The 27874-nt window shown below is 36.7% G+C and overlaps 1 protein-coding gene across 2 annotated transcripts in view; it reads right to left on the bottom strand.

Annotated features, from left to right (window-relative positions):
• Window positions 1–27874, bottom strand: part of PLCB1 (phospholipase C beta 1) — a 684403-nt gene that overhangs the window by 195806 nt on the left and 460723 nt on the right. For both annotated transcript variants that reach the window (XM_088789261.1, XM_088789262.1), the window contains exons 5-9: window positions 15305–15384; window positions 13445–13498; window positions 12305–12380; window positions 1713–1813; window positions 299–465 (exon numbers count right to left, since the gene is read on the bottom strand). In XM_088789261.1, the coding sequence (XP_088645387.1) occupies window positions 299–465; window positions 1713–1813; window positions 12305–12380; window positions 13445–13498; window positions 15305–15384 (478 nt within the window). The remainder of the gene's footprint in view (window positions 1–298; window positions 466–1712; window positions 1814–12304; window positions 12381–13444; window positions 13499–15304; window positions 15385–27874) is intronic.

Here is a 27874-nt window from a genome sequence, read left to right as displayed (position 1 = left end):
CCTGTCTGAGAAAGATGCATTCAGTCACTGAGTAAATGTAAAACAAAAGAAATGATTTGACATTAAATAAAAAAATAACATCCATGCATATATATAAAACAACAAAAATTAAACACAAAATTAAAAAAAAAAATCTACTTCAGATTGAACTGCCAGTGATTTAAGACAGAAAGGAAAGCAGGCATACAAATGTAGGAGACTGACCTAAATAATCCTACATGTCAATAAGTACCAGTGGATGACCCATTCATAATGAGAAACCAGAACTTCCCTATGGTGTGGGGCAAAGTGGACTGACCTTTCTTGGCGAGGCTATTGTTGGGTTCATATTTCTCAATCAATACTTGGACTTGCTCTTGCTTTAAAGGTGGGTAAAGTATTTCATTCAGCCGGGGATCTCGCTGCTTAAGGTTGATAAAATCCATCATCTGATCAACGGTAAGGTAAGGTTTGCTTTTGGCACCACTAAAAATAATTAAAAAACAAGAAATTAGAATATTTTCCCACCACGTCTCACTCTTTTATTTGCATTTAGCTTACGGGGAACCAAAATCCCGCCATATGTGGTAAGAGCATGCTATGTTGAAATTCTTATCTTGCTCTAAAATCACTGTGCTGCTGCACAATTGCTGGATCTCTATGGGTTACAAATATCACTGCCACTAAATTCCAATGCCCTTGAACAATACCACATGCATGAGTAAATCCATAGTAGGAAAACACTGCATCTTGTGTGCAAAGATGCACCACTTTAAATTGAACACAGAGGTATGGGTTGTTTTTAGATTATGTCACTAAACTTCTGGTTTAGTCATCACATTCCCATATTCCACTTAATCATTTAAAGATGTGTTTATTACTCATCACTAAAAACAAATAAACAAACAATCTGGGGACATTTTTCTTTTCATTAAAGTTACACTTCATCAAGAGTATACAAATCTTCAAAATAGTGTGATTCAAACTTCCCATTTTAATCTTGTTAACAGCACAAAGTCAAGTTAAATGGTACAAATACTGCAATGTTTGATAAATTATTGATGGGAATGAACATCACCAAGTGAGTATATCCAATGTAATTCTTAGTAGCACTGTTTGCCTGTCTTCCATATGAAGTAATCCTAATTTTGTTTCTCAATTTTGCATTGATTTTTCTGTCATCATATAGATTTCAGTATATCAAAAAAGGTAAATTGCTACCTCCCCACATTTGCCTTGATATTTTGTTTGTTTTCTTATTATAATTTATTAATGCCTATATAATTTTTAACATAAAAGCAAATAATTTTCAGCTAGGAGGGTACTTAGTAATCCTAACTTCTCATTTTACTAATGCAATTCAGAGAGGTAAAATGACTGGGTCCCAGTTCAGAATTTTTTATGCAACACAAGTCTATCTCCACTAAGCCAAGATGCCTGTCTGTTCTAGCCATACTCTTTAAAGCACACAGAGCCCCTGAGGTTCCTGAAAGCGCTACAGCCAGCAACCAATCACAGCAAACTTCTTATCACAGCAAACTCATTAAAGGCAGTGGTTGCACCTCATGGGTGGGGATGTGTGATTCTCTCCAACAAATTACACAGAAGTGCCGCTATTATACATAGTTGTATGAAGAGCTTTTTTCTTCTTCCACTGTTGATCAAAATCCTGCCCTAATCAGCCTGAGGACAACTGCAAGCCAAAAAAAGGGGGTTAAAATGTGTTCTCTTACAATTCAGAAAAGATGTTATCAATTTCAGGTCGAGGGCAAAGGTTGTTGAGGAAAACTCTGTACACTTCTGCAGTAAAATCTTCTTGAGGTATTGAATCATTCTGGGAAATAAAACAACAGGGTCGGTTAATGTTCTTTTTCTTTGCCTATCTTCCTTCTTCTCATTTTTCATCCCTCCCTCCCTCCTTCCTATTTTCTTTATTCTAGGAGGTCAGGGTAAACATTCAGAAGATATTTATGAGACCAGCTGTAGAGTACATTTGGACACTGGCTTCAAGGTATCAAAAGCCTTATTTTCTGTAGCTTTTTCATGATAATTTAAGTTGAAGAGTTTTCTTCTTCTAAACAGGTGTTAAGGCAATTTCTTAAGTATATTTACTAAAGTAAGTTAGAACTAGTAAAAACAGGAAGTGTTCAGCAGATTTTTTTTTTCCTTTTAGTTTGCTCTTTTTTGGCTTTAAACTTTTCTTAATTGTGATTAAGTATATGTACACAATTATGTTATATACATAACATGAAATTTACCATTTTAACCATTTTAAGTTTATAGATCATCATCATGAAGAACACTTACATTGTTTATATGAATGTTTATACATGAATATTTGTTTATGTGCTATTTAGCAGACTTTTGAATGAATAATTTTTTTAGAAAATTAAAGAATTTTGGCTCTGGTCAAGAGGGTGAGGAGGTAAATTCTGTGCTTGCCACCTCCCATGAGCAACTCAAAATGACAACTAAACTACAGAACAACCATCATTGAGAATTGTCTGAAGTCTAGCTGAACAGAAGTCCTAAAACTAAAGATATACAGTAGAAGCCATGTTGAGACTGGTAGGAGGGATAGAGATCTGACCAGCTGGTTTCACACCCCCATAGGGTGGTTAAAAATCAGGAGTGATATCTGGCTACAGCGGGTCTCCCTGAGGAACGACAGGTCCCATCCCCACACCAGGCTCCCCAGCCTGGGGCTCCAGTGCCAGGAAAAGAAGTCACCATAACTTCTGACTGTGAAAACAAGCAGAGATTGTGGATGAGTGACACTGAGAGCTGCTGGAGTCCTAAGGGTTCCTATTAAAGAGCCCATGCAAGGACTTACTCACTGACAGAATCACTCGCTCTGAGCTCCAGAGCTGGGGCACCAGCTCAAAAGGTGCCAGGGACATAGGGGGAGGAACTGAATTGTCTGGCTTCAGAGTAAGGACAGAAAGGGCAGCTTTCTCCCAGAGAGAAGTGCTGGCAGAAGTGCTCCCAGATTGTTCCTTTGTTGACCCTGCCCACCCAGCCTGCAAGACAAGGCAAGCACCATATTTGAATCTCCATCTACCTGGCTAACACCATTCTCCCCACCCTGGTGATTCCCTGAAACCTTGCCCCACCCAACTTTTGGGCCCACCCAGCCACTTCCAATGGCTTTTCCATAAAAACGGCCTTCTTGGCTCATGCTGTAGCCTTTCTTAAAATCTCTCAAACAAACAGCATCTGGCCTCAGAATGCCTCATACCTCTTGCTAAACAGCTCCAAGCCTGACACTAGAGCAACTGGCCTTAGTAGCAGACACTTCAAAGCCCAGCACAAGTGGCAACCAACTGCAGATCACATTGAAATTCATACCACGTAGCTCTGGGCAGGGCACAGACAAGTGGCTGATCTTGGCCTGAACCATAGCTAAGATACCTGATGGCCAGCATCAGACTACACCATAGCACCACCCAACCACCTCCAAAAATGATGCACCCAAAGGGCTAACTAGGCAGGCACCAGAGCCCTGCTAAAGTGAGTCCTGTTCTGTAGGGTCAGCCCTTGTACAACAGCTCCTCCACTGTAGTCACAGCCAGTCCTCACAACAAATCAGCCCTAGGCTCAATCCCTCTCACTGACATGCCAACAGCAACCAAGGCTCAACTAAAACAGGAGGGCACAGATAATCCACACAACGGGCACACTTGGAGCACCCAGCTCAGGAAACCAGGGAGACTGCACCACATGTCCCCACAGGACACCTACTACATAAGGCCACTTTACTAAGACAAGAAGACATAGCAGATCTACCTAAAACATAGAAACAAACACAGAGAGGCAGACAAAATGGAGAGACAAAGAAACATATCCCAAATGAAAGAACAGAACAAAGCTCTACAAAAAGAACGAAAGGAAACTGAGACAAGCAATCTACCAGATGAAGAGTTCAAAACACTGTTTATAAGGATGCTCAGTGATCTTAGGAAGAACTTCAATGAAGAGATCGGAAACATAAAAATGGAGACAGAAAACATAAAAAAGAACCAGTCAGAAGTGAAGAATACAATAACTAAAATAAAGAATACATTAGGGGAGTCAACAGTAGATTAGATGAAGCAGAGGACTCAATCAATGATTTGGTAAATAAGGTAGAAGAAAACACCCAATCAGAACAGCAAAAGGAATCCATAAAAAATGAGGATAGTTTAAGAGGCTTCTGGGACAACATAAAGCATACCAATATTCATAACATAGGGGTGAAAACAGGGGAAGAGAAAGCAAAGAAGTAAAAACCCATTTGAGGAAATAATGATGGAAAACTTCCCTAACTTGGTGAAGGAAATAGATATACAAGCCCAGGAATTGCACTGAGTCCCAAACAAGATGAACCCAAAGAGGCCCACACTAAGACACATCATAATTAAAATTCCAGAGATTACAGACAAAGAGAGCCTCTTCAAAGCAGCAAGAGAAAAGCAGTTAGCTCCTTACAAGAGAGCTTCCTTAATACTGTCAGCTGATTTCTCAATGGAAACTTTGCAGGCCAGAGGGATTGGCACGGAATATTCAAAATGATGAAAAACAAAGACCTAGAACCAAGATTACTAAGCAAAGCTATTATTTAGACTTAAAGGACAGATAGAGAGCTTTTCCAGAGAAGAAAAGGCTAAAGGAATTCATCAACACCAAACCAGTATTACAAGAAATGTTAAAGGGACTTCTTTAGGAAGAAGAAGAAGAAAAAAGATAAAAAAACATGAATAATAAAATGGCAATAACTACATATCTATTTACAATTACTTTATTTTTTTAAATTTATTTATTTATTTATTTATTTATTTATTTATTTATTTATTTATTTATATTAACAATTACTTTAAGTGTAAATGGATGAAATGCTCCAACCAAAAGATATGGGGTCGCTGAATGAGTAAGAAAACAAGACACTTACAAGAGACTCACTTCAGATCAAAATACATATACAAACAGAAAGTAAAAGGATGGAAAAAGATATTTCGTGAAAATGGAAACAAAGAAAAAATGATGGGATAGCAATACTTATACCAGACAAAATAGGCTTTAAAACAAAGGCTAATAAGAGACAAAGAAGGACCCAGTAATCCCACTTGTGGGTATTTATCTAAAGAAACCAAAAACAAAGGTTTTAATTCAAAATCCCTTTTAATTCAAAACGATATAGGTATGTATCCATATGCTTATTGTGGCATTATTTACAATAGCCAAGATATGGAAGCAACCTAAGTGTTCATCAGTAGAGGAATGGATAAAGAAGAAGTGGTACCATGGAATATTACTCAGTCATAAAAAAGAAGGAAATATTGCCTTCTGCAACAACATGGAGGGAACTTCAGAGTGTTATGCTAAGGAAAATAAGTCAGAATGAGAAAGACAAATACCATGTGATTTCACTTATATGTGGAGTGTAAAAAACTGAATAAATAGACAAACAAAAAACGGAAACAAACTCATAGATATAGCAAACAATTTGATGGTTGTCAGACAATAGGAGGGTTGAGGGATGAGTGAAAGGGGGGAAAGGATTAAGAAATACAAATTGGTAGTTACAAAACAATCACAGGGATAAAAATTATAGCATAGGGAATATAGTTAAAAATGCTGTAATAAATATGTATGATGTCAGATGGGTCTAGATTTATCAGGGTCATCACTTTGTAAGTTATGTAAATTTCTAACCAATATGTTATACTCCTGAAATAAATATAATATTGTATGTCAACTGTAATTGAAAATTAAAAATTGTTTAAAAAATGTAAAATACCTGGAGACAAACATTTTCAAAATGAAAACATAAATTACAATTTTTTGCCTTTTTTAAAAAATAATTTTCTTTTTGGTTTAAATAGTCTGATAACTTGTAAAATAGTTTTCTCAAGTAATACAGCACCAACCATTATTTCTCACTGATTCCTCCTGGTTCTATTGTTTGGGAACAAGTCACTGATATAAAAAGTTACTTCTATGACTTATTTTTCTGTTTAGTCGGGCTGCCATGGAAACCGGAAGAGTGTATTCAAGCCTTTGTTAACAGGAAGGACATTCTTCGTACCATTTTCCTATTTCAGGTATATGTTTATATAAGTATTTTTATTTTCAAACCCTTAAAGCAAAGAAAACAGCCTTCCTTTTACAATATTCATAGATTTTGAAATGTACTTTTATAGACGTTTCTAAAAATGATTGTCTGAAATTGCACACTGCTTGCTAACAGCTAAAAAGAAAAACTTAGCTTACCACTTGGCAAACAGCAGAATTCCTACATTTGTGGAATGAACAAATAAAATAATATTTTCTTTATTAAATCCTTTTATAGAGCAGGAAAAATATATCTATTTTGCAAAATAGAAATTTGAGAGAACCATGCAATACATTTATCATTACACATAGAAAGATGCATTACACCATTACGCGTAGTTACATGGACACCAATTTTTGAAATCATGAGCACAAATGGCCAAATCCAAGAACACTGGGAAATTTTCAAGGATTGTTTCATTGGTGTTTTGCCACCCATAAAATGGGGACAGATCCCACCTGTAAAGAGGTTTCCAAAATTCTATTCGATTTACAAAATGGAAGAATTGCTTTGCCTAGAATATGTACATTTTCCAGTGTTACCCTTTCTGTGAGTTAAACACTGACATCTTTTTCTGTAGTTTTGTAGATAGCTGGAAATGACTGTGTCTCCCTTACTCTTTGACTGAGAGACACAGGGAAGAAAGAGAAAGTTTTAAAAATCAATAGCAAGGAAATACTCAATGGCTCTGTTTGCCAACTCAAGCATTTGACTTTATGGGATTTTATTAACCCCAAGTGTGTTCTCCCTACTATTTAGTTACTATTTAGAGCTCACTCCTTTCACCATCCTAACCTCACCCAGCACACACAACGTAAATGGATTTTATCTAAGTATATCAATAATTGTCTTCCTGACCCCCCTTTTTATGTCCTCCCTTCTTGTCTTAGTCAAAATGTCTCCCTCTGGGAGAATTTCCTTTCACCAGACTGGGTTTTGTCTTCCATTCTGTGCTGCACTCACACCTTGCTTGTCTCATATTTTGACACCCATTTAACTATATTGTGCTCCCAGCTGTACAGTTCTCTCTATTCCTTGCCAGCTTGCACATCTCACAAGCTAGGACTTGTGTTTAATTTGTTAATTGCTCGATCTCTAGTGTGTAACATACAGCAGGTTTACAATATTTAGCAAATGAATGAGTGTAATTTATGAGAAAGGTGGAATTTGATAGCAAGGACTCGTGTGTTCTCTATTTCCTGTAGAAGATCAGATTCAACTACAGTCATTCACATAAAATTCCAGACACATAATTTCATAGAACAATATGCTTTACTAAAACTCTAACCATTGTTTATTTACCAGCTGTGAATTAGAACTTCTACTAAGAGACAAATTAATAACATAATCTGAATACACATAATTTATCATCATCACCAGTTGAATGTTAGCACATAGAAAAAGGAAAAGAGTTCAATGAAGCTGATTTTCTTTGTCTCATTTTTCTCTTGCCCAACTTGACTGATGAGGATACCCTAAAGCCTTTGAGGTCAGTGGGTGAAAGTGGGAGAAAAAGTATTTTGGAAAAATGAGTTAAAATAAGCATGATCGAAAGCTTAAGTGAAAGCGAATAGGGGAGCTATTTAGGGGCAAGCTACAGACAATTCCTAATTCCTTACATTTTAAACAAGGCTGAAATTCACAAAGCTTAGTCACATATTTTATTTTCCTGGATCTCATAATTGGTGAGGTGGATGAAACGGATTCATTTTGTCCTGTTTGAGCAGAAGGAAGCCCAAGGTCTGATACTCTAAAGATCATACCCAATGTTTAAATATTCTTCTGTGAACGCTTCCTGACCATACCACCTACAGGTGACACATTCTTTTTTTGTGTGTCCACAATCTACCTTTATATGCCTTCATTATAACATCCATCACACAGTTTCCATATGTCTTATTTTTAAAATACTTTTTGTATGTTTGATTTTCTACCAGACTATGAGTTTTTCAGTGAAGTGACTATCTCTTATTTAATTTATTTGTGTCCCCAGCATGATGTCTGGCGTATAACAGACACCTAATCAATGTTTGTTAGACAAACCCAGGACATGAGACCAGATCTTAGGTTCTTCTGTCTTGTAGTCTAAGGACTTGGCCCACCTCATCATGCCACCAATACAGAACAGATTTTCAGTGACTATTTGTTGCTATTGTTACCAGAACATCTTGGAGAGAGAATTAAGAAGGCCAATAGTGTTTGAATCAGGCCCATTTATTGCAGAAACTACAAAGTATTGGCAAACTTTAAAAATGGGGTTGCTTTAATTCCATATTTGTACATAACGAATCTCAAAAGGAAAAATATAAAATATAAAACAAACAAAAAACCCCAAAACTTGATGGCATTTGTATTTGAATTTCTAGATTCCATAGAGACCTAGTTACGACATATCGACATGCCAAGTTAAAAAAGAATATATATATATATATATATTCAGAGGATATTAAGAATTAATAGTGATTGAGCACTTACTGTTACTGTATGCCAAGTATATGGTTCTATGAGCTTTACTTGAATGTTTCCATTTCATCTCAAGTCAACTCTACGAGGTTGGCATGGTTAGTGTCCTCATTTTATAGACAGGGACGCTAAGGAGCTGATAAGTTATAAAACTTATCTGAGGTCCTTGGTGAGCAAGTGGGTGGGTGGGGGGCCAATATGTTTGAATCAAGTTTACTTGATGCAGTAAGTAACACTGTGATCCAGCAAACTAAATGGTCACATCAGTTTTTAGATGTGGTTTGTATTTTCTTCTTTACATATTTATAGATTAAAAAATAATTCTATAACAAGCAGGTATTTAGCATTCAGAATAATGTTATTTTAAAAAATATTAATTTATTTAAGCAGACCCTAATGGATAAAGAATCCACACAAAGATTTTATCTTCACAAAATGATGGGTTATTTCTCAGTAAATGCAGGGTTTCTACCTATTCTCAATATTGTTGTTCTAAAACTATAAATCAAAAGTTGAGTTAGCTATACAGTACATGAAATAATTACAAGTAAACTACTCATAGTGAATTACTTAATGTGGTTAGAATGGAATTTTTATATTAGTGATTTTAAGAATCACAGCTACAGAAATGATTATATTTCTGATTATGTTTAGGATATAAGGAACATGAGAATGGCAAATATTACAGCTATCTTGTGAGAAGTTCTTTTATAAGTTTTATTGATAGTATTCTTTAGTAAAATTTAAGGTATTCTTTTAATCCAAAATAATTGCTGCTTTCTTCAGTATTGCATATATGTTCCTAACGATGGTACATTTTATTATTTAAAACAAATACATGGATTTATTCCTTATCTTCTTCATTAAAATGCATATAAAATGCATTCATTAAAATGCATATAAAATACATATGCCGATGCTATGCCAGGACTACATTACAATTCCAAATGTCACTGAGCTGTTTTCAAATTAATAAGCCTTAAATCAAAGGGAGTTTGGGTACAAGTAAACTATTTTTGGTGCTCAAAAAGTTTGTAGGTAAAGTGGCAATTATCTGAATATGCAAAGGTCTTCAAATATCTGAATATTCAAAGGTCTCACTGCAAAATGTATTTGCATTATTAATAGTAGGACAGTAATTGCTTTCTTTCTCTTTTGGATATAGTACAACTTTTAAACAACTAAGGTAACTTTGGGTAAGCAAGGAAAATCTCTAAAGGAGTACCCCTTAAGGAATGTGTAATCACAATGGATCACGTTGGCCGGGATACAAGTTCCAGTGCATTAATTATCCCTAACAATGTGCACAAAGATAATGTTTTAAAAAATCGCAACAGGATATCCACTGTGTTTCTGGTAATGTATCTATTTATAGAACACAATTAAATCTAGTATGAACGACTGCTGGCTATGAAATGAGGCTCCAGATATGCAGTATTATCTACCATTTATTTATATAACCTTTTCTTCTGTGTAGTGTTGAAAACACTTCTTGCCAGGATATCCAGAATCTTTTTGTGCTAATTAGTAGATATTTTCTGGAGCCTCTGTTCTGCAGATGTGAAATTACAAGGCTTTAAAATACAGTCAGTTTGCGGAAGCATTTATCTCTTAGCTCTGAAACTGTCTTTGGTTTTTAGGTCTTGTAAAGCATTCTATTTCTACAACTCCTCCAAGTAAAGCACACTTTACCATGAGTAACGATCATTCAAAACTTTATGATGGAGGTTGATTATATTTTTTAAAAATCTCTGATTTGTTTTCAGAAAATTGTCATAACATTTAATTTAGTAAAGATAAATATTTTTAAATTTAAACATAACTTCTATTATATGAATCTCATTTTCCTTTTAAAATGTCTCCAGGTGACGATTGGTCTGAAAGCATGAACCTACAATAGACATACTGGATTGTAAAAACCTCAGTTCATATTTATTGACTGAATTCGCAGAATCCAATTGTTTGGAAAATTGTAATTTACAGAGTATTGATTGATGGATTTGACTTTCTATTAGTTTCATTTTTTTCCTTCTTTCCCTTAGCTAGATTTATAAAAAGAAGTTAAAATTTTTGATCATTATGTTTCACAAGATGTTATCCAGTAAAGGTAAAATCAGGAGCAATTGCAGAGAAAAATTCTTTGTTCATCTTTCTAAATTAATCTCCCACACTTTCTTCTTATGCTTAAATACAGTGGTCTCTTTTTTAGTTACTCAAACTGGTCAATTCCTTCCAGCCTCAGGAAGAAATTGTTTTCTTTTACTGGAATGAGTTTCCCTTATTCTCAGTGGCAGCACTCCATTGCTTTCGTTCACAGCATCCCCCCCCCCCCCCCCCCCGCAATTTATACGTGTTACTAGAGGCATTTGACTAGCATTACCAAACTCTATGGTCCTTGAATCCTGTTCACTTCACTTTGTTCACTCAATGCTTATTCCCAATGCGTGAGGGTATACAGTAAGAGTTCAAGAAATATTTGTTGAGCCAACAACAGGACCTTGACTATTATATTTTTCCTACTCCAAAGCATCTAATGAAAGGGCAATAATAAACAAGTTCAATCATTCTATTTTGCTGATTAAAATGAAGGTTAAAATGTTGGGGGAGTCTTTCCACAGCTCTGCCCCAGTGTTTACAGCATCATCAGCTTTTGGCATCTATAGCAGGAAACTGGTAGAGGAGACTCATACTCTTTTTTTCTTTCCTGTAACCTACCCAAATCATTAATAAACTTCATTTTTTTTTTATCTGAAAGTATTTACAACCAGAATTGGCTGCTGAATTTAATAAGACCACTCAATGCCTTTTCATAATTTAACCTTAAATTTAAGACTGGCTTTTCAACTTTGTTCAGTGCAACTTGAACATGGCAAGTGGGCTTCGAAAGGTTCAGAAGTTCTCCCTATAGTGTTAAGTATTATCCTTGGGAAAGTGCTTACTTGTTGCTTAGATACTAGGATAAAAATAATTTATAATAGAAAGGAGAGAGCTCAGCATATAGTGTGAGAAAAAGGTTTTATGCAACAGACTAATTTCTCTTAGAAACAATGATAACAAATCATTTTAGAGCCAGGTATGTAGAAATGCATTGGAATGAAGGCAAATTATTTCAGGTGGTTGATATATATTGAGTGCCTTGAATGTGTTGGGCATAAAACAAAAAGCATGCTACATATTTGACCTCTCATCTACTTTTCCACCATCTGAACACTGTAGATGGTTGGTATCCAAACTGCTTTGATCCTGCCTCCCTCTCAGAAAACCTTCTTGAGCATAGCCCTGCACAGCATCTATACATATTTATTTATAAACATGTACTACCATACTAATTGCTATTAACTTATAACTCTTAAAACTAGAAATTTTAAAAGGATGAGAAAAATGAAATTAATATTTCAAATATCTTCCTAATCATAACCCATAGTCATTAGATAATATGTTAAGGGACATCAAGAAACAATTTATTGTTGAGAAGTTTAAATTTTTGATAACATTGATTTTTTTGGCCAATATTTTTTATTAGATGGCTATTTTTTTGTTTTGTTTTGTTACTATTTACAAAACATAGGGTCCCTCTAGATTAAAATATTGTAGTAATGGGAGTGAAAGAAAATATAATTGCAGTGACCCCATATAATGTAAATATTAACAAATAAGTCCTATGGTCCTCTTAATTTAAAAAAAAGTTGGGGTAATTTGGGCAAGCTTTATTTTAGTAAGATTATTCAAAGCTATTTAGTAGTGCTAACTGTAGAAAGGCAATATGCTCACCCTTGAAGATGGAAGACTACAAGCCTCTAAAGCAGTTTCAACTCGTTTCCGGTCTGCTGAAAACAAGCGGTAGATGCTGTAAAGTGAAAGCACAACACATGAGAGATGTTTAAAAGGCATATGGATCACAGCACTTGCAGATGACACCAACCCAAAATATTCTATTGGATCAAACCTCTGTATTATTTAGCTTTAAAGTAAAAAGCTCCCATAGCTCCATTCATTTGCGTATTTGTTCTGAAAGATCTATGCATGGCTTTTTATAATCAAAGTGTCTAATAGAAAATCAATATTTTGAGACGATGGTGATGACTCGATTAAAGGACATTGCACTAAGTAGCCTTTAATATTAAGCACTAAAATAAATATCCTTGCCAACTCTGTCCCCTTGCTGCTACTCATTGCTCTAAAAGTGAATGTTGTTAATATTATTCATAATAATTAATTATTTAACTTTTTATTAACAAGAGCCCACTGGTAGTTAGTAAGTCAAATGTTAAAGATATTTGGCTAAATATGGTCTAAACATGTGCTTTCTTTGGTCAGTAATTTGGTTTTTAAAAATATAACAAATTCTGGACAATTTACTATAATAATTTGGATTTATTGGTTCTATTGAAACATTAGAAAATCTAGTGTCTGGAGCCCACCCAGTCCCACAGGGAATATGACAGAGTTGAGTTGAAGTTGTCTCCTTATGGTGGGGTTTCACTCTTCAGATTTGCTTGTGGCTCCTGGCCTGCTCCATCTTTTATGTTCCCTGCCTGGCTTCTGTTGACATTTGAGTTTGTAACCCCTGCTTTACGGTTGGTGTCATCTTGGTAGAAAGAAATTGGTGGTCACTAGAATTGTTCTTAATCTCAGATGATCTTTTGGGTTATCAGAAGGTTTCCACCACTCGCTCCATCCCCTTCTTGCTTTGGTGTTTCTTGAAAATGATGCCACAGAAAGAGGAAGCCTGGGAAAATCTCTATGAGGAAACCAGCTGCACTGATGTTAACATAGAGTGTGAGGGAGAAGGGGTGACTGCACATTTCCATGCTCCCACTTGGGCCATGGGAAAACAAAACGGAGTCATGGCACACATTCAAATCATTGAGGAAAAGAAGATAAATAATGGAAAATGTTCATGCAGCTTACTTTTTGAGAGGAATGCGCCCTTCTGGAGTGACTTGCAGCTTAAGTTTAGTATAGCTGTTGGAGAAACAGAAAAACAAATGTTTAATTTTTAAAATGCTTTTATTGAAGAATAAAGTACACTGGAAAAGGACTCGTGCGTTATGTACAGTTCGCTGAATTATCACAAACTGTCCAAGTCTCTTCAGTCAGCACCCAGATTTAGAAATTGAACATTATCACTTTAGTAGCATCCCAGAAGCCCCATTCTAGAATCTACCCCCCAGAAGGGAACCCTGATCCTGACTTTAAACAAAATAGATTATTTTTGCCTGTTTTTGCACTGTATACAAATGAAACCACGTTGTTTTGTGTCTGGCTTCTTTCACTCCATGTTATGTTTCTGAGGTTCATTCATATATTGGCTTATAGTTGTAGATCATTCACTCTCATCACTGTATAATATTCTACTATATGAATGTAACAACTGTATTTATCTCTTCATCTGCCTCTGGCCATGAGGATAGAGAGACTTAGCAGCTGACCTTTCAAACTCTGCTGATGGAGGTATAAATTGGGATTGCCACTTAAAGAAACTGCACATGGTATGACCCAGTAGTCCCATAGCTAGGTGTACATGCAACAGAAATGCTTACATGTTCACCAAAAGGCATGTTCTAGAATGTCCATAACAGCTATAGGGAGCCACCAATCTGGAACAGACATTTGCAACGATCAGCCAACTAGATGTTTTACTAGCTATAACAGGATATGTTTGAGGTAAAACATGTTATTTATCTCTGTGTCCCCTTCCACTAACAGTGCCTGACACAATAGGTGTTCTCGAAATGTCTGTTAGATAAAGGATGGTAAGATCGAAGATGGTAAAAAGAAAGAGAAAGAAAGGAAAGGATAAAGAAGGAGGTATGTAGAAGGTCCTCAAGGTGACAAACTAAGACGAAATGATTACATGAGAAAGCACTTAAGTGAAGACCTGTAAGGTACTGACTCAAAGTAGAAAGAATTCATACAAGAGTAAAAAAGGAATGTGGGTTGGAGTCTTAGGTCTGGAATGATGGCTATGTCTTACAGAAGAAGAGAGAAGAGAGAAAGTCATGAAATAAAAAAGAGGACCACCTAAAAATGTTTCCACTTGTGGTTTTGATTTCAAGGCTCCCAATCTCATGGACCTGCACAGCTTCCAAAGTGAACGCACCAATGCCTTGCTGCGCATCTGGCAGAAATCATTGTTTGCCTTGGTCAAATAATTTTGAGAAAGACGGTAATTCCAGGGTGATTGGGTAATCCTGATTTGCTTTCCTTTCCGTCTTTTTAAATTCTGCTCTTTCCTCTACATCCTTTCTCTTTCTCTTTCCTTACTGACACTTGCTGTGATTGGTTACAAGACCAGGAATCAGGACACCAGACTATTGATGTAAGTAGGCAGGGAAATTATTGTAGCATCTATCAGAGATCTAAGACTCCAGAGAAATCAATACCATATGTCGCTCATTCTCTTCTTCAGATTAATAATTGACATGACACAGGCAGATGTAGAAGCAGAGGACTATCTGAAATTAACAATTTTTGGTTCTGAGCACCAATGCCAGGATTTGGGAGTGTCTCCTCATTGTGTGCCAAAAGCATTGACATTCGGGAGAGCTCAGGGTAACACGGATTTGCAGCTTGAAAAAAAGAGCGATCTTTCTTGGAAGTCTTCCAATTTCAAACAGTGGAGGTATCAGTTCTCTAACAAATCCCAAAGGGAAATTTATGTTTATCAATGTGAGAAGCCAGTGCAGTACAAACAAAAGACTCACAAAGGAGCAAGGAAACTGACTCAGAAGAAGCAACACCCTTAGCAATAAAATTAGAGCCACTTACGCTTTTTCCAGAAATGCATCCCTGGACATATTTTGGGCCAGCAGGTTTGTTGCCAAACTGAAAACCTCATTTGTCCATTCCTGGAAAATGTAAATCACACTTGCATTAGCTTAAATACTGTACAGTCATTAGACACATGTTAGTTAGGCTACCAGGAAGACAAATTAGTTCAATTTGTATGCCTTAGGGTTTTTTTTTTTCTTTTTGTAAAAATGACATAATTAAATTCAAATCCCTGAGTGACTACTCTTTTCCTAAGGAAATGTTCTTTACACATAAACATTTTTTTTTTCCCTGCTTTTTAAAATCGCTACTGATAGGGAACTTGTATGTTACCTTTCAATAACTGAACAGTTTTTACTAGTTTCCTTGCATTATAAACAGATAGAGAATTATAGAAAAGTTTAAAATATAGTCAAATATATTTTTAACACACACGCAAATATAATCTTCCCACTTTACTACGCAAGCCAAAGCAGCTATACCAGGGATCTTTATCTGTTAATTGCAGTTCTAGAAGTTCTCTAAAACAGTTGCAGTCACAATGTCATACAATGTCCAGTATTCTCCCTCCCCCAACTCTGTCAATCCCTCACAACTCTCCTAATCTTAATCTTTACCTCACCCCACTCACCAATGATCTCACTTGGCTTCCAAGAAAATGGAAAGAAGCAAATCTACAAATAAAGTTGAAGTTTGACTCTGCATGATAATGTTGAACACACAATTAGCATTCTGGTCCAAAAATGAAAATTTTCTAAGAGAAGCTGACATGAGAGCGAAGTAATCTAATTATCCAATGTTGCTGTTGACTTGTCTCTCTCCTCAATGAAATCATGTCTTTTATTTCAACAGCTTTTCCACCTAATTTTGTTATTTCTACTGTTGTTTGTTGGTCTTTTGTTTTTTGCATCCCAACTTAAGGCACTGATAATATGCCACTATGTAATACAATAACATTTGAGGTAGGACTTGAGCAATGGGGGCATAGTGTGATGGGAGAGGGAAGAGGGCATTCTAAGCAGAGAAAATTGGGAAAAAGAACCAGAGGTAAGCACACATGGCAGGACTTAGAAGGGATGAGGAATAGTCTAATGTTAATTGGAAAAGAGAGGTGAAGTTGCAATGAAGAAAGTATAGGCCCAGAGTATGGAGAGCATTCAACATCTATTCAAGTATCTGTAGGATAATTTAGCAGAAGAATGTAATATGACTGAAGGCCTTTTATTTAAGGGTGTGGGGTGAGGAGACTGTGGGCTAGACCGTACGTTGGGGAGATTATCTGGCAGCCATGGCAAGCATGCACTTGAAGCCGAGAAACCAAAGGAGAACTCAGTTAGAAAGTTGTAATAGTGCAGGTGAGAAGTACAGAGGCTTTGAACTCTATACACTGTTGGTGGAAGACTCGGGAAAGACATCACAGAATACCTGTGAGTGAAGCAAAATAAGTGAACAGCAAACTGGTGTACACAGAGGAAATCATAGAAATAACCTTTTAATAGCTTTAAAATAAAGTTTCCTTAAACAGATGAATTTTAAACTAAGAGTAATAACTACTGGCACTGATTTTTAAAATATACTTCTGGTATAATATTTTCTGGACTAAGGATCAAGCTTTAGACATTTCTACCTGCATGGCAACTTTATGCATTGGTAGAAGTATTTATAATTGAAGGCAATGTACCATTTTGTATGTTTACTGGGGGCCAATTCCACACCAGAAATAATACAATGAAGGCATTATAAAGAGTTGGGGAAATTTAACTGGTTCTGACCTTTTAGATTGAAAACTAAGGCCTCTATTATGTCTAGTCCAATAGAAATATAAAATGAACTACATGTGTAATTTAAATGTCTCTAGTAGCCGCCTTTTAAAAAAATACAAAAAAAACAACAACAGGTGAAACTAATTTTAATAATATATTTAACCCAATATTTCAAAAATATCATTAATTGTGTAATCAGTATAAAATTTTTAAGGTAATTTACATTCTTTTATGTGCTCAGTCTTTGAAATGAGGTGTGCATTTTACACTTATAGCTCATCTCAATATGCACTGGCAACCTTTCGAATGCTCAGTAGCCACACATGGCTGGTGGCTGTGGCTGCCTCACTGGTCAGTGTAGGTCTTCTAGATCCGTTGCTCTTTCTATGGATTCTTCATAAAGCCTGTTGTAGGACAGCAGCATCACCACCTTTACTGCACAGCCACAGTTAGTTCATTCAAAAAGTAAAGCATAATTTATTTTCATCACATTCTCAGAATGAGAACATCTAAATTTCCAAGTATGGAATTCCTAGAATCCAACGGCCTCCTGCAGCCTTTTGAGATATAACAGAGATCTGATGCGGGCTAAATAAAGATTCAGGGGAAAAGCAGTGACCAAAAGAACTTTAGAAATTACCCAACCCTTGGCTGGGTATCACTCTCCAGCTATATCACAGTGAGTTAGAATAGCATGTGTCTTACATTGGATTGCCTAGTAGCAAATCCTGAGACACGGATTTATGAGGAATGGGTTTATTAAAAAGTATTCTTTGCAACATTATAGTAAGTGAGAAGGATCAAGAAAGGAAGAAGGCAGAGGGTGGGATATCAAGCAAACTCAGGCATCTGGTAACTTTGTCGTAATTTCTTTCTGCGTAGGTCACACCTCAAAGTTGTGTTTTCTGATCAGGGGCAAGGGTCCTGGAGTAGGTGATCCCTATGCCTGTTAGTCTTTGTTAAGTGCTGGTGGAGGGAATGGAAATCCCCAAGCACTTCCTGCTTTCCTTGATAGAAGGCAAAAAGGGCCCCAGCATCCAGAGGGAGCCATCAACAAAATGACACTGATGTTAGTTGTTGAAAGCAAAAGCCCATTGAGATAGTGTGTGTGAAAATGGCAAAGGGATCAGAGGGGATATGGGCAGAGTATTCCTAAAACCTGCTGCAGCAAGATAACATATTTCAAAAATATGATATAAATGAAATCATATGACATATGTCTTTCTCTGACTTATTTCACTTAGCATTACATCCTGTAGGTCCATCTATGTTGCTACATATGGCAAAATTTAGTTTTTTATTGCTGAGTAGTATTTCATTGTATATATGTACCATCTCTTCTTTATCCATTATCCATTGATGGACACCCAGGTGCCACTATATATTGGCTATTGTAAACAATGCTGCAGTGAATATGTGGATGCACATATCCCTTCAAAAGTAGTGTTTTGGGTTTTTCCAGATAAATACCTAGAAGCGGGATTACTCTGTCCTTTTTGTGTCTTGTTATAGCCCATGTTTTAAAGTCTGTTTTGCCTGGTATAAATATTGCTACTCCAGATTTTGTTTGTTTGTCTCCATTTTCATGAAATATCTTTTTCCATCCCTTTAGTTTCAATCTGTCTGTGTCTTCTCTCTGAAGTGAGTCTCTTGTAAGGAGCATATGTAAGGGTCTTGTTTTTTTATCCATTCAGCCATCCTATGTCTTTTGATTTAATCCATTTACATTTAAAGTAATTGTTGATAGATATGTAGTTATTACCATTTTATTATACATATATATTTTTTTTCTTCTTAAAGAAGTCCTTTTAACATTCCTTGTAATAATGGTTTGGTGGTGATGAACTCCTTTAATCTTTTCTTGTCTAGGAAGCTCTTTATCCATCCTTTGATTCTAAATGATAGCTTTGCTGGATAGAGTAGTCTTGGTTGTAGGTCTTTGCTTTTCATCACTTTGAATATTTTGTTCTAATCCCTTCTGGCCTGGAAAATTCTGTTGAGAAATCAACTGAGTCTTTATGGGAGCTCCTTTGTAAGTAACTAACTGCTTTCCTCTTGCTGCTCTTAAGATTCTCTTTGTCTTTAACCTTTGGCATTTTAATTATGATATGTCTTGATGTGGCCCTCTTTGAGCTTATTGTATTTAAGATTCTCTGCACTTGCTAGACTTGTACGTCCATTTCCTTCAACAGGTTAGAGAAGTTTTTCCTCATTGTTTGAAATAGGTTTTCAATTCCTGGCTCTCTCTCTTCTTCTGGTAACCCCATGATGTGAGTTGTGGTATACTTGATATTGTCCCAGAGGACCCTTAAACTATACTCACTTTTTTGGATTCATTTTTCTTTTTGCTGTTCTGATTGAATGTGTTCTGCTACCTTGTCTTCCAAACCACTGATTTGACTCTCTGCTTCATCTAATCCACTGTTGATTCCCTCTAATGTAGTCTTTATTTCAGTTATTGTATTCTTTCTTTCTTATTAGTTCTGTTTTCTGTTTTCATTTTCATTTTTCCTAACTCTTTGTTGAAGTTCTCCCTGAGATCACTGAGCATCCTTATAAACAGTGTTTTGAATGCTGCATCTGATAGATTGCCCATGTCCATTTTGTTTAGTTCTTTTTGTGGAGCTTTGTCCCGCTCTTTCATTTGGGACATTTTTCTTTAAAAAAAAAAGCAAAAAAAACCTTTTAATTAAATTAATTAATTAATTAATGTATGTATGTATGTATTTATTTATTTTTAAAGGAGGGCACAGCTCACAATGGCCCATGCAGGGATCGATCCAGAAACCTTGGTGTTATTAGCACCACGCTCTAACCAACTGAGCTAATCAGCCACACCTGGGACATTTTTCTTTGTCTCCCCATTTTAGCTATGTCTCTGTGTTTGTTTCTATATGCTAGGTAGAGCTGCTATGTCTCCTGGTGTTAGTAAAGTGTAGTAGGTGTCCTGTGGGGGGCCAGTGGCATAGTCTCCCATGTCAACTTAGCCAGGTACTGCAGATGTGTCCCTTGTGTGGGTTGAGTGTGCGCTCCTGTTGTAGTTGAGCCTTGGTTGCTGTTTGCACATGAATGGGTGGGATTGACTCACAGGCTGTTTGGTTGTGAGGACTGGCCATGACTGCAGTGGTGGAGGTGTTGCTCAGGGGCTGACCCTATGGAGCAGGATTTGCTTTAGCATGGCCTTGGTGCCTGCTCAGTCGTCCTTTTGGATGTGTAGACTCCAGAAGTAGCTCAGTGGTTCTCTCTTAGGTCCAAAGCTGGCCACCGGGCATATTAGCACTGGGGCCTCCTGGGAGGGGTCCCACCACAGGCCAAGTTCAGCCACCTGGCATAAGCTACAAAGGAATCCACAGATAGCTGCCATCCTGGAGAGGTCAAGCCTTGAACCAATACCAACTGCCTCCAATGGTAGTCTTGGAGCGGCACAGCATGGGTACAGGACATGCTAAGGCCAGATGCTGCTAGTTTCAGGTTTGTGAACCTTTGAAAAATTTTAGGAATGTCCACAGCATGAGCCAAGACAGGCTGTTTAGATGGAAGAGCTACTAGAATTGACTTGGGTGGATCTATAAGAAGGGTGGGGCAGGGTCTCAGGGAGTCACCAGGATGGAGTGAACAGTGTTAGCTACGTTGATGGACACATAGATATGGTGGCTGCTTGTGTCTGTACCACGGCAGCGAGGAGGGCACAACAAAAAGTATAAATTCTGACAGTACTGCATGGGAGAAAGCCGCCCATCCAGCTCTCACCCTGAGGCCAGACAATTCATTTCCTCCCTACATGTCCCTGGCACCTTTTGAGCTGCTGCGCCAGCACTGGAACTCAGAGTGAGTGACTCCATCAGTGAGTAAGTCTGTGTGTGGGCCCTTTAAGAGGAATACCTTGGACTCCAGCACTCTTCCATCTCACTCAGCCACAATCTATACTGGTTTTCACAGCCAGAAGTTGTGGCAACTTCTCTTGCTGGTACTGGCATACTTGGCTGGGAAGCCTTGTGTGAGCCTGGGACCCCTTGCTCCTCCCAGGTTCCTCTATAGCCAAGATATCCTTCTCAATTTTTAACTGCACCCCTGTGGGTGTGAGACCAGCTTGTTCCTCATCTCTAACTCTCCTACCAGTGTCAACATGGCTTCTTCTGTATATTCTTAATTGTAGAACTTCTCTTTAGCTAGTATTCAGGTGATTCTCAATGATGGTTGTTCTATAGTTTAGTTGTAATTTTGATATGGTAGTGAGAGGATGCAAGCACAGCATTTACCTACTCTGCCATCTTGAAAGGAACTACCCACCAGGTACTGTTACTTGCCTCATTTTACAGATGAGGATTCAGTTTCAAAGCACTTATGTCCTTCAGAGCTAACAAAGGTCACAGTTTGGGATTAGATCACTGGTTTCGTGGGCTCCAAAACTTTTACTCTTACATATTGTGCTCTCAGTCATTTTGTCCTAGACAATTTTAGGATTTTTGATCATATAATTCAACAAGATAAAAGATAAATAAACCCACTTAATTTTATCGTGTATAAAACACTTATGTAGCACTTATTATGGGCTAGGCACTGTTCTAAGCATTTTGCAAATAATTAACTCATTTAATTCTCACAACCACAGAATGAGATATATTCTATTATTACCACCCCATATTGCAAATGACAAAACTGAGGTACAGAAGCATTGGGTAATTGGCATAAGGTCAGATGACTAGTTATAGGTACACCTGAGCTTTGAACAAAGGAAGTTTGCCTCTAATGTCTGAACACCTATCACCTCTAAAACATGATAGAGGAGAAATGACAGGGGAGCTGATAAGATGGACAGAAGGGTGAGTTCAGTCACAAAATGAAGGTACAAAGTCTTGAACTTTAATAGAGGTGGTCACAAATTCAACTCAAACTTGATTTAACCATTCTAAAGATGGGGTTTCAATTATAACATGATTTAGAGTTGCCCCAGATCCAATTATCCATCATGCAGCAGTTTGACAACTTTTCTCCATTTGTAATTAACTTGTCTTAACTTTTTGACCTAACTTACTAACTTATGACTATGAAGGGTACACAGACAAAGATAGGGTCTTGTGAAAGAAGTGTCATTCTGTCAGATGTTTTTGTTTCCCATTGTTCTGGTTCACATTATCTTTAATATTTTAATGTATTGACTTTATCTTTCTTCTTTTTTCCATATTACGTATATCTGTTACACGGAAATATACAGAATGGTGTAAATAACACAGATACAAATTTTTTAAAAGCCCACATTTTGCCATATTTGCTTTAATATTTTTAAATACTGTGTGTCAATTACAATTGAAAAAAATAATTATTAAAAAAAAGAATGTAGTAAACATCCTCCCAAAAGAAAATGATGTGATTAAGATTGAACATATCTGCCTACTGATAAATGTAAATGAGATAAATTTATGTACTAAATACAGAGACCTTTTAGAAGTGGATAAAAATTATAAACTACATGTTGGAAACAAAAGAAATATCCAAAATAAAATGACTTGAAAATGTTAAAATAGAAAGAATGGACAAAGTTTTACTTATTAAGGAAAACTCAAAAGAAAGATAAGGGGAAAATGGGAGAATGGGATAAAGAGGAGAATTTTATAATGATAAGTATATAATGTGCCATTAGTAAATAACTCAATAGGTAGATAGGTAGATAGATAGACAAATAGATCAAATAAGATCAACAAAGATAGTGAGAAAATGGATTACAAACAGAAACAAATGAATCTAAGTCTAACAAAAAATCACACACACACACACACACACACACACAAATATAGAGGGTGCCCCCAAAAATGTATACACATTTTAGGAAAGGAAAAACTGTGTTAAAATTGTAATAGTCTGTATATATCAACAGCAAAAGATGAATACAAGTCAGGTTTGACTTCTGCAATTACAAGACGTGCTCAAAGACATCAGTGTAATTTTAACAGATTTTCCTTTCTTAAAATGTGTATACATTTTTTTGGCACTCTCTGTGTGAGGTCTCACAATTAAGTCCACAAACTTGCCACTGCCTGCTTACACTGGCAGCACTGTACAAAGAGCTAGGTGAGGTTTCATATCCTTGGTATATCAGTGTCTCACAGCTGTGTTTGTGTCAACGTGTGGTGGTGTCTTGCTGAGTGGTGTTCATTATTGTTGTTGTGTGCCATCACAAGAATGTCTGTGTTTGAATTGGAGTAACGGATAAACATTAAATTTCTTGTTAAACTTGGCAAGAGTGGAAGTGAAATCAGGGACATGTTAGTCCAAGTTTATGGGGATAATGCCATGAAGAAAATAGCGGTGTACAAATACATTAAGCATTTTTCTGAGGGGAGAAAACATGTCACTGATGAATAGAGGTCAGCGCAGCCAGTAACAAGCAGAACTGACAAAACATTGCAAAAATTCGTCGAATTGTGTGTCAAAATTGTCGCTGACTGTGAGAAGCATGGTAAACATTGATGGAGAAACAGAAAACTCTTAACTGAAAATCTTGGCATGAGAAAGGTGTGTGCAAAAATGGTCCCGAAGGAGTTCTTGCATCACGACAATGCTTCAGCGGACACAGCACTATCTGTGAGGGAGTTTTTAGCCAGTAAACAAATAAGTGGATTGGAACACCCTCCCTACTCACCTGATCTGGCCCCCAGTGACTTCTTGCTTTACCCGAAGATAAAGGAAATATTGAAAGAAAGACATTTTGATAACATTCAGGACATCAAAGGTAATGTGACGACAGCTCTGATGGCCATTCCAGAAAAAGAGTTCCAAAATTGCTTTGAAGGGTGGACTAGGTGCTGGAGTAAGTGCATAGCTTCCCAAGGGGAGTACTTCAAAGGTAACCATAGTGACATTCAGCAATGAGATATACAGCACTTTTTCTAAGACGAGTTTGCGAACATAATTGTCACACGTCGTATATACTTAAGAAGTTGCAGTGCAGATTAATTCTGAGCTGTCCTCCTTGATCCTACTCTTTTTCCTCTCCCTAGGAGCAAGCTCTTTTTTGAAAGTTAGATACCAATACCATCAATTTTCATATGGAATTGTAAAGGTATAGATCAGCGTACAGAAAACTAAGGTCTGAGGGCTAAATCCAGTCTGCTGCCTATTTTTGTAAATAAAGCTTTATTGGAATACAGCCACATTTGTTCATTTACATATTGTCTATGGCTATTTTCATGCTACAATGACAGAGCTGAATAGTTGCTTCAGGGATTCCAAAAACACAAAATATTTTCCATTTGACCCTTTACAGAAAAAGTTTGCTGCTCCCTGGTATGGACCCCTATATGTGTAAAATATTGCATAAATTATATCATACTGTATGTATCCTTTGGCCAACAGCTATTTGCAACCAACATTATGTCTTTAAAATGTGTCCTTGCTTCTGCATGTAGATCTAATTAATAAATCTTAACTACTACACTATTCCAGTATTAATTGATCCATATTTTTATTGATGGATATTTATTGTTTTTCATTCAAAAAATCTATTTGCATAAACGTACTTCCTGTTGCCTTAGGCCACATCCAAGAGGTTCTCTAGGGTGAACATCATGACAAATTCTTAGAATCCCTGCATCTTTCTCAGTACCAGATGCTACTGCTTGCTCACCAAAGTGGCAAGGACACTCTATATGTTCCTATTGGCAGTGAGCTTTTATTTTCCCATGTTCTCCAAAACATTTGCTGTTATCAGACTTTCAGAACATTTTTGCAAACCTGATGGATGCAATGTGGACCCTTGCAGAGGTCTTAACTGGCATCTCTCATCTACCAGCATAGGTGAACATCATTTTACACATTAAGTTGTTCCACTTTTAATTTTCTGCAAAATTCCTGTTCACATTCTTAACCCATTTTTCTTGGGTATTTGCTTTCATGGTCTTTAAAAATGGGAGGGCTTCTGTTTGTTTGCATTTTGAGCTCAAACACAGACTAGTGGTCAGTATCAGTCTTACTGATAGAAACAAAGTGCCACACAGTGGCTGTGTATATTAAATGGCACCCGTGGCATCGTGGCACACAACGCACACAGACCTTGTCTGTGACTTGACACGAAACTGCTGGCGTTACAGAGAAAAGGCAGAATGTAATTTCTGCTCTCAAAAACATGTATTCATTCAAAGAGCTTTCTGCAGAAACAAAAATATTCTAAAAGGAATACTGAATCTCTTTCTATCTCTGTCTCTCTCTCTATACATGTGTAAATAATTAAAATTATGATATATAATTATATAAATAACAGTGAGTCAATGGTTACCCGAATAAAGTAAAAAGAGTGACAAATGATAACAATCTAAAAGCAGGTTATTTCTAAAGTGTGCCTGACTTGGAAGTCTCAATTATTGCATTTAATTAATTTTTGATGGAATTCTAGAATAAATCATAGTTTATAACAAGCTATGTTAATAAATAATAATTTATAACAAGGTATTTTTATATTTGTGAGGCATATGAAGGTCCTGGACAATTTTTCTTGGCTTTCTATTTCTTTTTAATTTATTGGCAAACCCCTATTGTCGTCACCGATAATGGTATCATTCCCATTACCTCTGTTCATAAGTGGGGAGCAGTTTGGGATTTGAGTAAGAAGGAACATTGTGCGGCTCATTCAGTGTTGCAGTGCCTGGCTGAGCACATTTCTCTCATCTACTGGCATGTATCAGAATTCATCTTGCCAAGCATCCATCTTAATGGCACAGTAAAGCAGTTTTTCACGGTGAAAGGTGGTATATGAGCTGTAAAGACTTTCATTAAAATCAGACAGGTCTGTCTAAGGAGTCACAGCATTTATAATACTACAGAGCACTTGGAATTTTGGTAAAATTTCTGGTATAGTTTCTCTGTATTAGATGGCAGTGAAGGTCTTATATTTTATAGTCAAAATGTTCGCATAATCATCTCATACTCAAAGAGAAATGGTTGTCAAATATAATATAATTACCAAAACAAAACAAAACCCAGGAAGTATATAAGGACCCAATATTATCATTATTGGGATACTAGAAAATCCCACCACTCAAATAATGTAATATGAAGGAAAGGTGCGTAATTATTTTCAGACTATGTGACTCAAATGTCTTTAGGCTACAGTGGTCAAAACCACAACTCAAACTACCCTGGGAAATAGGAGAATTTATCAAGGACACTGGGTTATTTCCTGTAATTAAAGAAAAAACTGGACAAAATGTAGCAAAAAGAATGCATTCATTATACAACATCATCAAGAACCTAGAGCCTGAATGGCAGGAGGACATTCTTCGTTGCTTTGTTACTGTTCTCTTTTCCTGATGGCATTATTTTCTCTGGAACTGGCTAACTTCTTCCCTGAGGCCACCAACTGCATCAAGAGATGTCACATATGGCACCTCCCACCACCAGAGAGAGTCTGACTGATTTCTCACTTTCAGTATAAAAAAATCCCGGAAAAAATCTCTGATTCATATACTTCTAGAAAAATCAATTCAGGAAAGAACCTAGTAGTGTCCATAAAAACCAAATCATTGGACCTAGGGGAGAAGCAGTGAACAAAAGGATGAAAGAGTAGAGAAAAACTACATATATTCATTCATAGGAGTACTGTGGAAAAGCAGATAAAAGGAAAGGATTGTGTCATTCTAAAACTTGTGCCAGATATCATAGTTCTACATCCCATTCTGTTTATAAAATGGATGATAAACCTATAGTTGTTGACTTGAGATGAATGAATGTGTAAATGAAAGAGAATTATATTCATGCTTTTTTTGTCTTTTGAAATTATTTGTAATGTATACTCTATTGTTATAAGTATTCAATCACCATTCTTGGCTACAGGACTTGTGATAATGGCCTTACACATTTCCTACTGTAATTTGAACCATACTGGAATAGGTTATGAAAACTCTTGGAGTACTGTGTGTAATAGGAACCTGAGGGGGTCTCTCCAATTGATAAAGTACAGAAGCTTTAGTATTGGGGCTTAGGGCAGTTATGTCGAACATCAACACACTTTAGGCTTTGTTTTGCTTTGGACTGCATTCTGAAGAACTGTTGACTACCTTTCCCCAGATAAGTGAAGTACTACTATGCTAAATGGCACCCTGATGGTCTAAGGAAGTGTTCACATGCCTGCAAGCTCAGTGTAGAAGATGTGGATCTTAGAATGTGCAAGGATCCACATTTTGGGCTAATTTTGAGAGGTGGCAAGTCTAGTATATCCCTAGTCCTTTTCCAAAACCTTTTGACATTACCCTGCCTAATGCGAAAAGTTTAATGTAGTGAAATCAAGTTAAAATGAATGTTAAGAGAATTCTTCAAAAGGAAAAAAAATAAAACTCTCCAAACAGCAACACCCATGGCACAGAGTGGAAGAGAAAGATGTTAGCTTTCGTTAAGTTTTCATGATGAAAGGTTATCAGCTATATCATTGTGACTCTCAGATGTATTTTGAGCATCAGCTGAGCAGACACCCTCCTCTCCCTCCAGCTAGTTTCCTGAGTCACTGCTCATTTGTACAACTGGGAAAATGTTAATTGAGTGCCCACATATGAAAACCCCAAAACTTCCGCGTCTATGGCTTTCATGTCAATCCTCCATATTCTTGAAATGGTTCTTTCCAAAAGGCTCATGTCACTTTTAAGGAAACACTTGCTATGATGTCTTATGAACCTAGCAGTATCAATGCTAATAATTACTTTGTTTGAATCTGCCAGAGTGCTGTGTACTATATACAGTAAACGTATGTAAGCAGGGTCTGTAATTATAATTGATGTCACTGTTTATTTTTTTAAAAAAGTAATTGTATTTGAGGAGA

This window comes from Rhinolophus sinicus, chromosome 13, assembly GCF_057876585.1.
Source record: "Rhinolophus sinicus isolate RSI-liver-muscle chromosome 13, RSI-T2T, whole genome shotgun sequence".
NCBI classification, from domain to species: Eukaryota; Metazoa; Chordata; class Mammalia; order Chiroptera; family Rhinolophidae; genus Rhinolophus; species Rhinolophus sinicus.
Note: the sequence above shows the minus strand (reverse complement) of the source record. Positions and strands in the feature narration are given on the sequence as shown.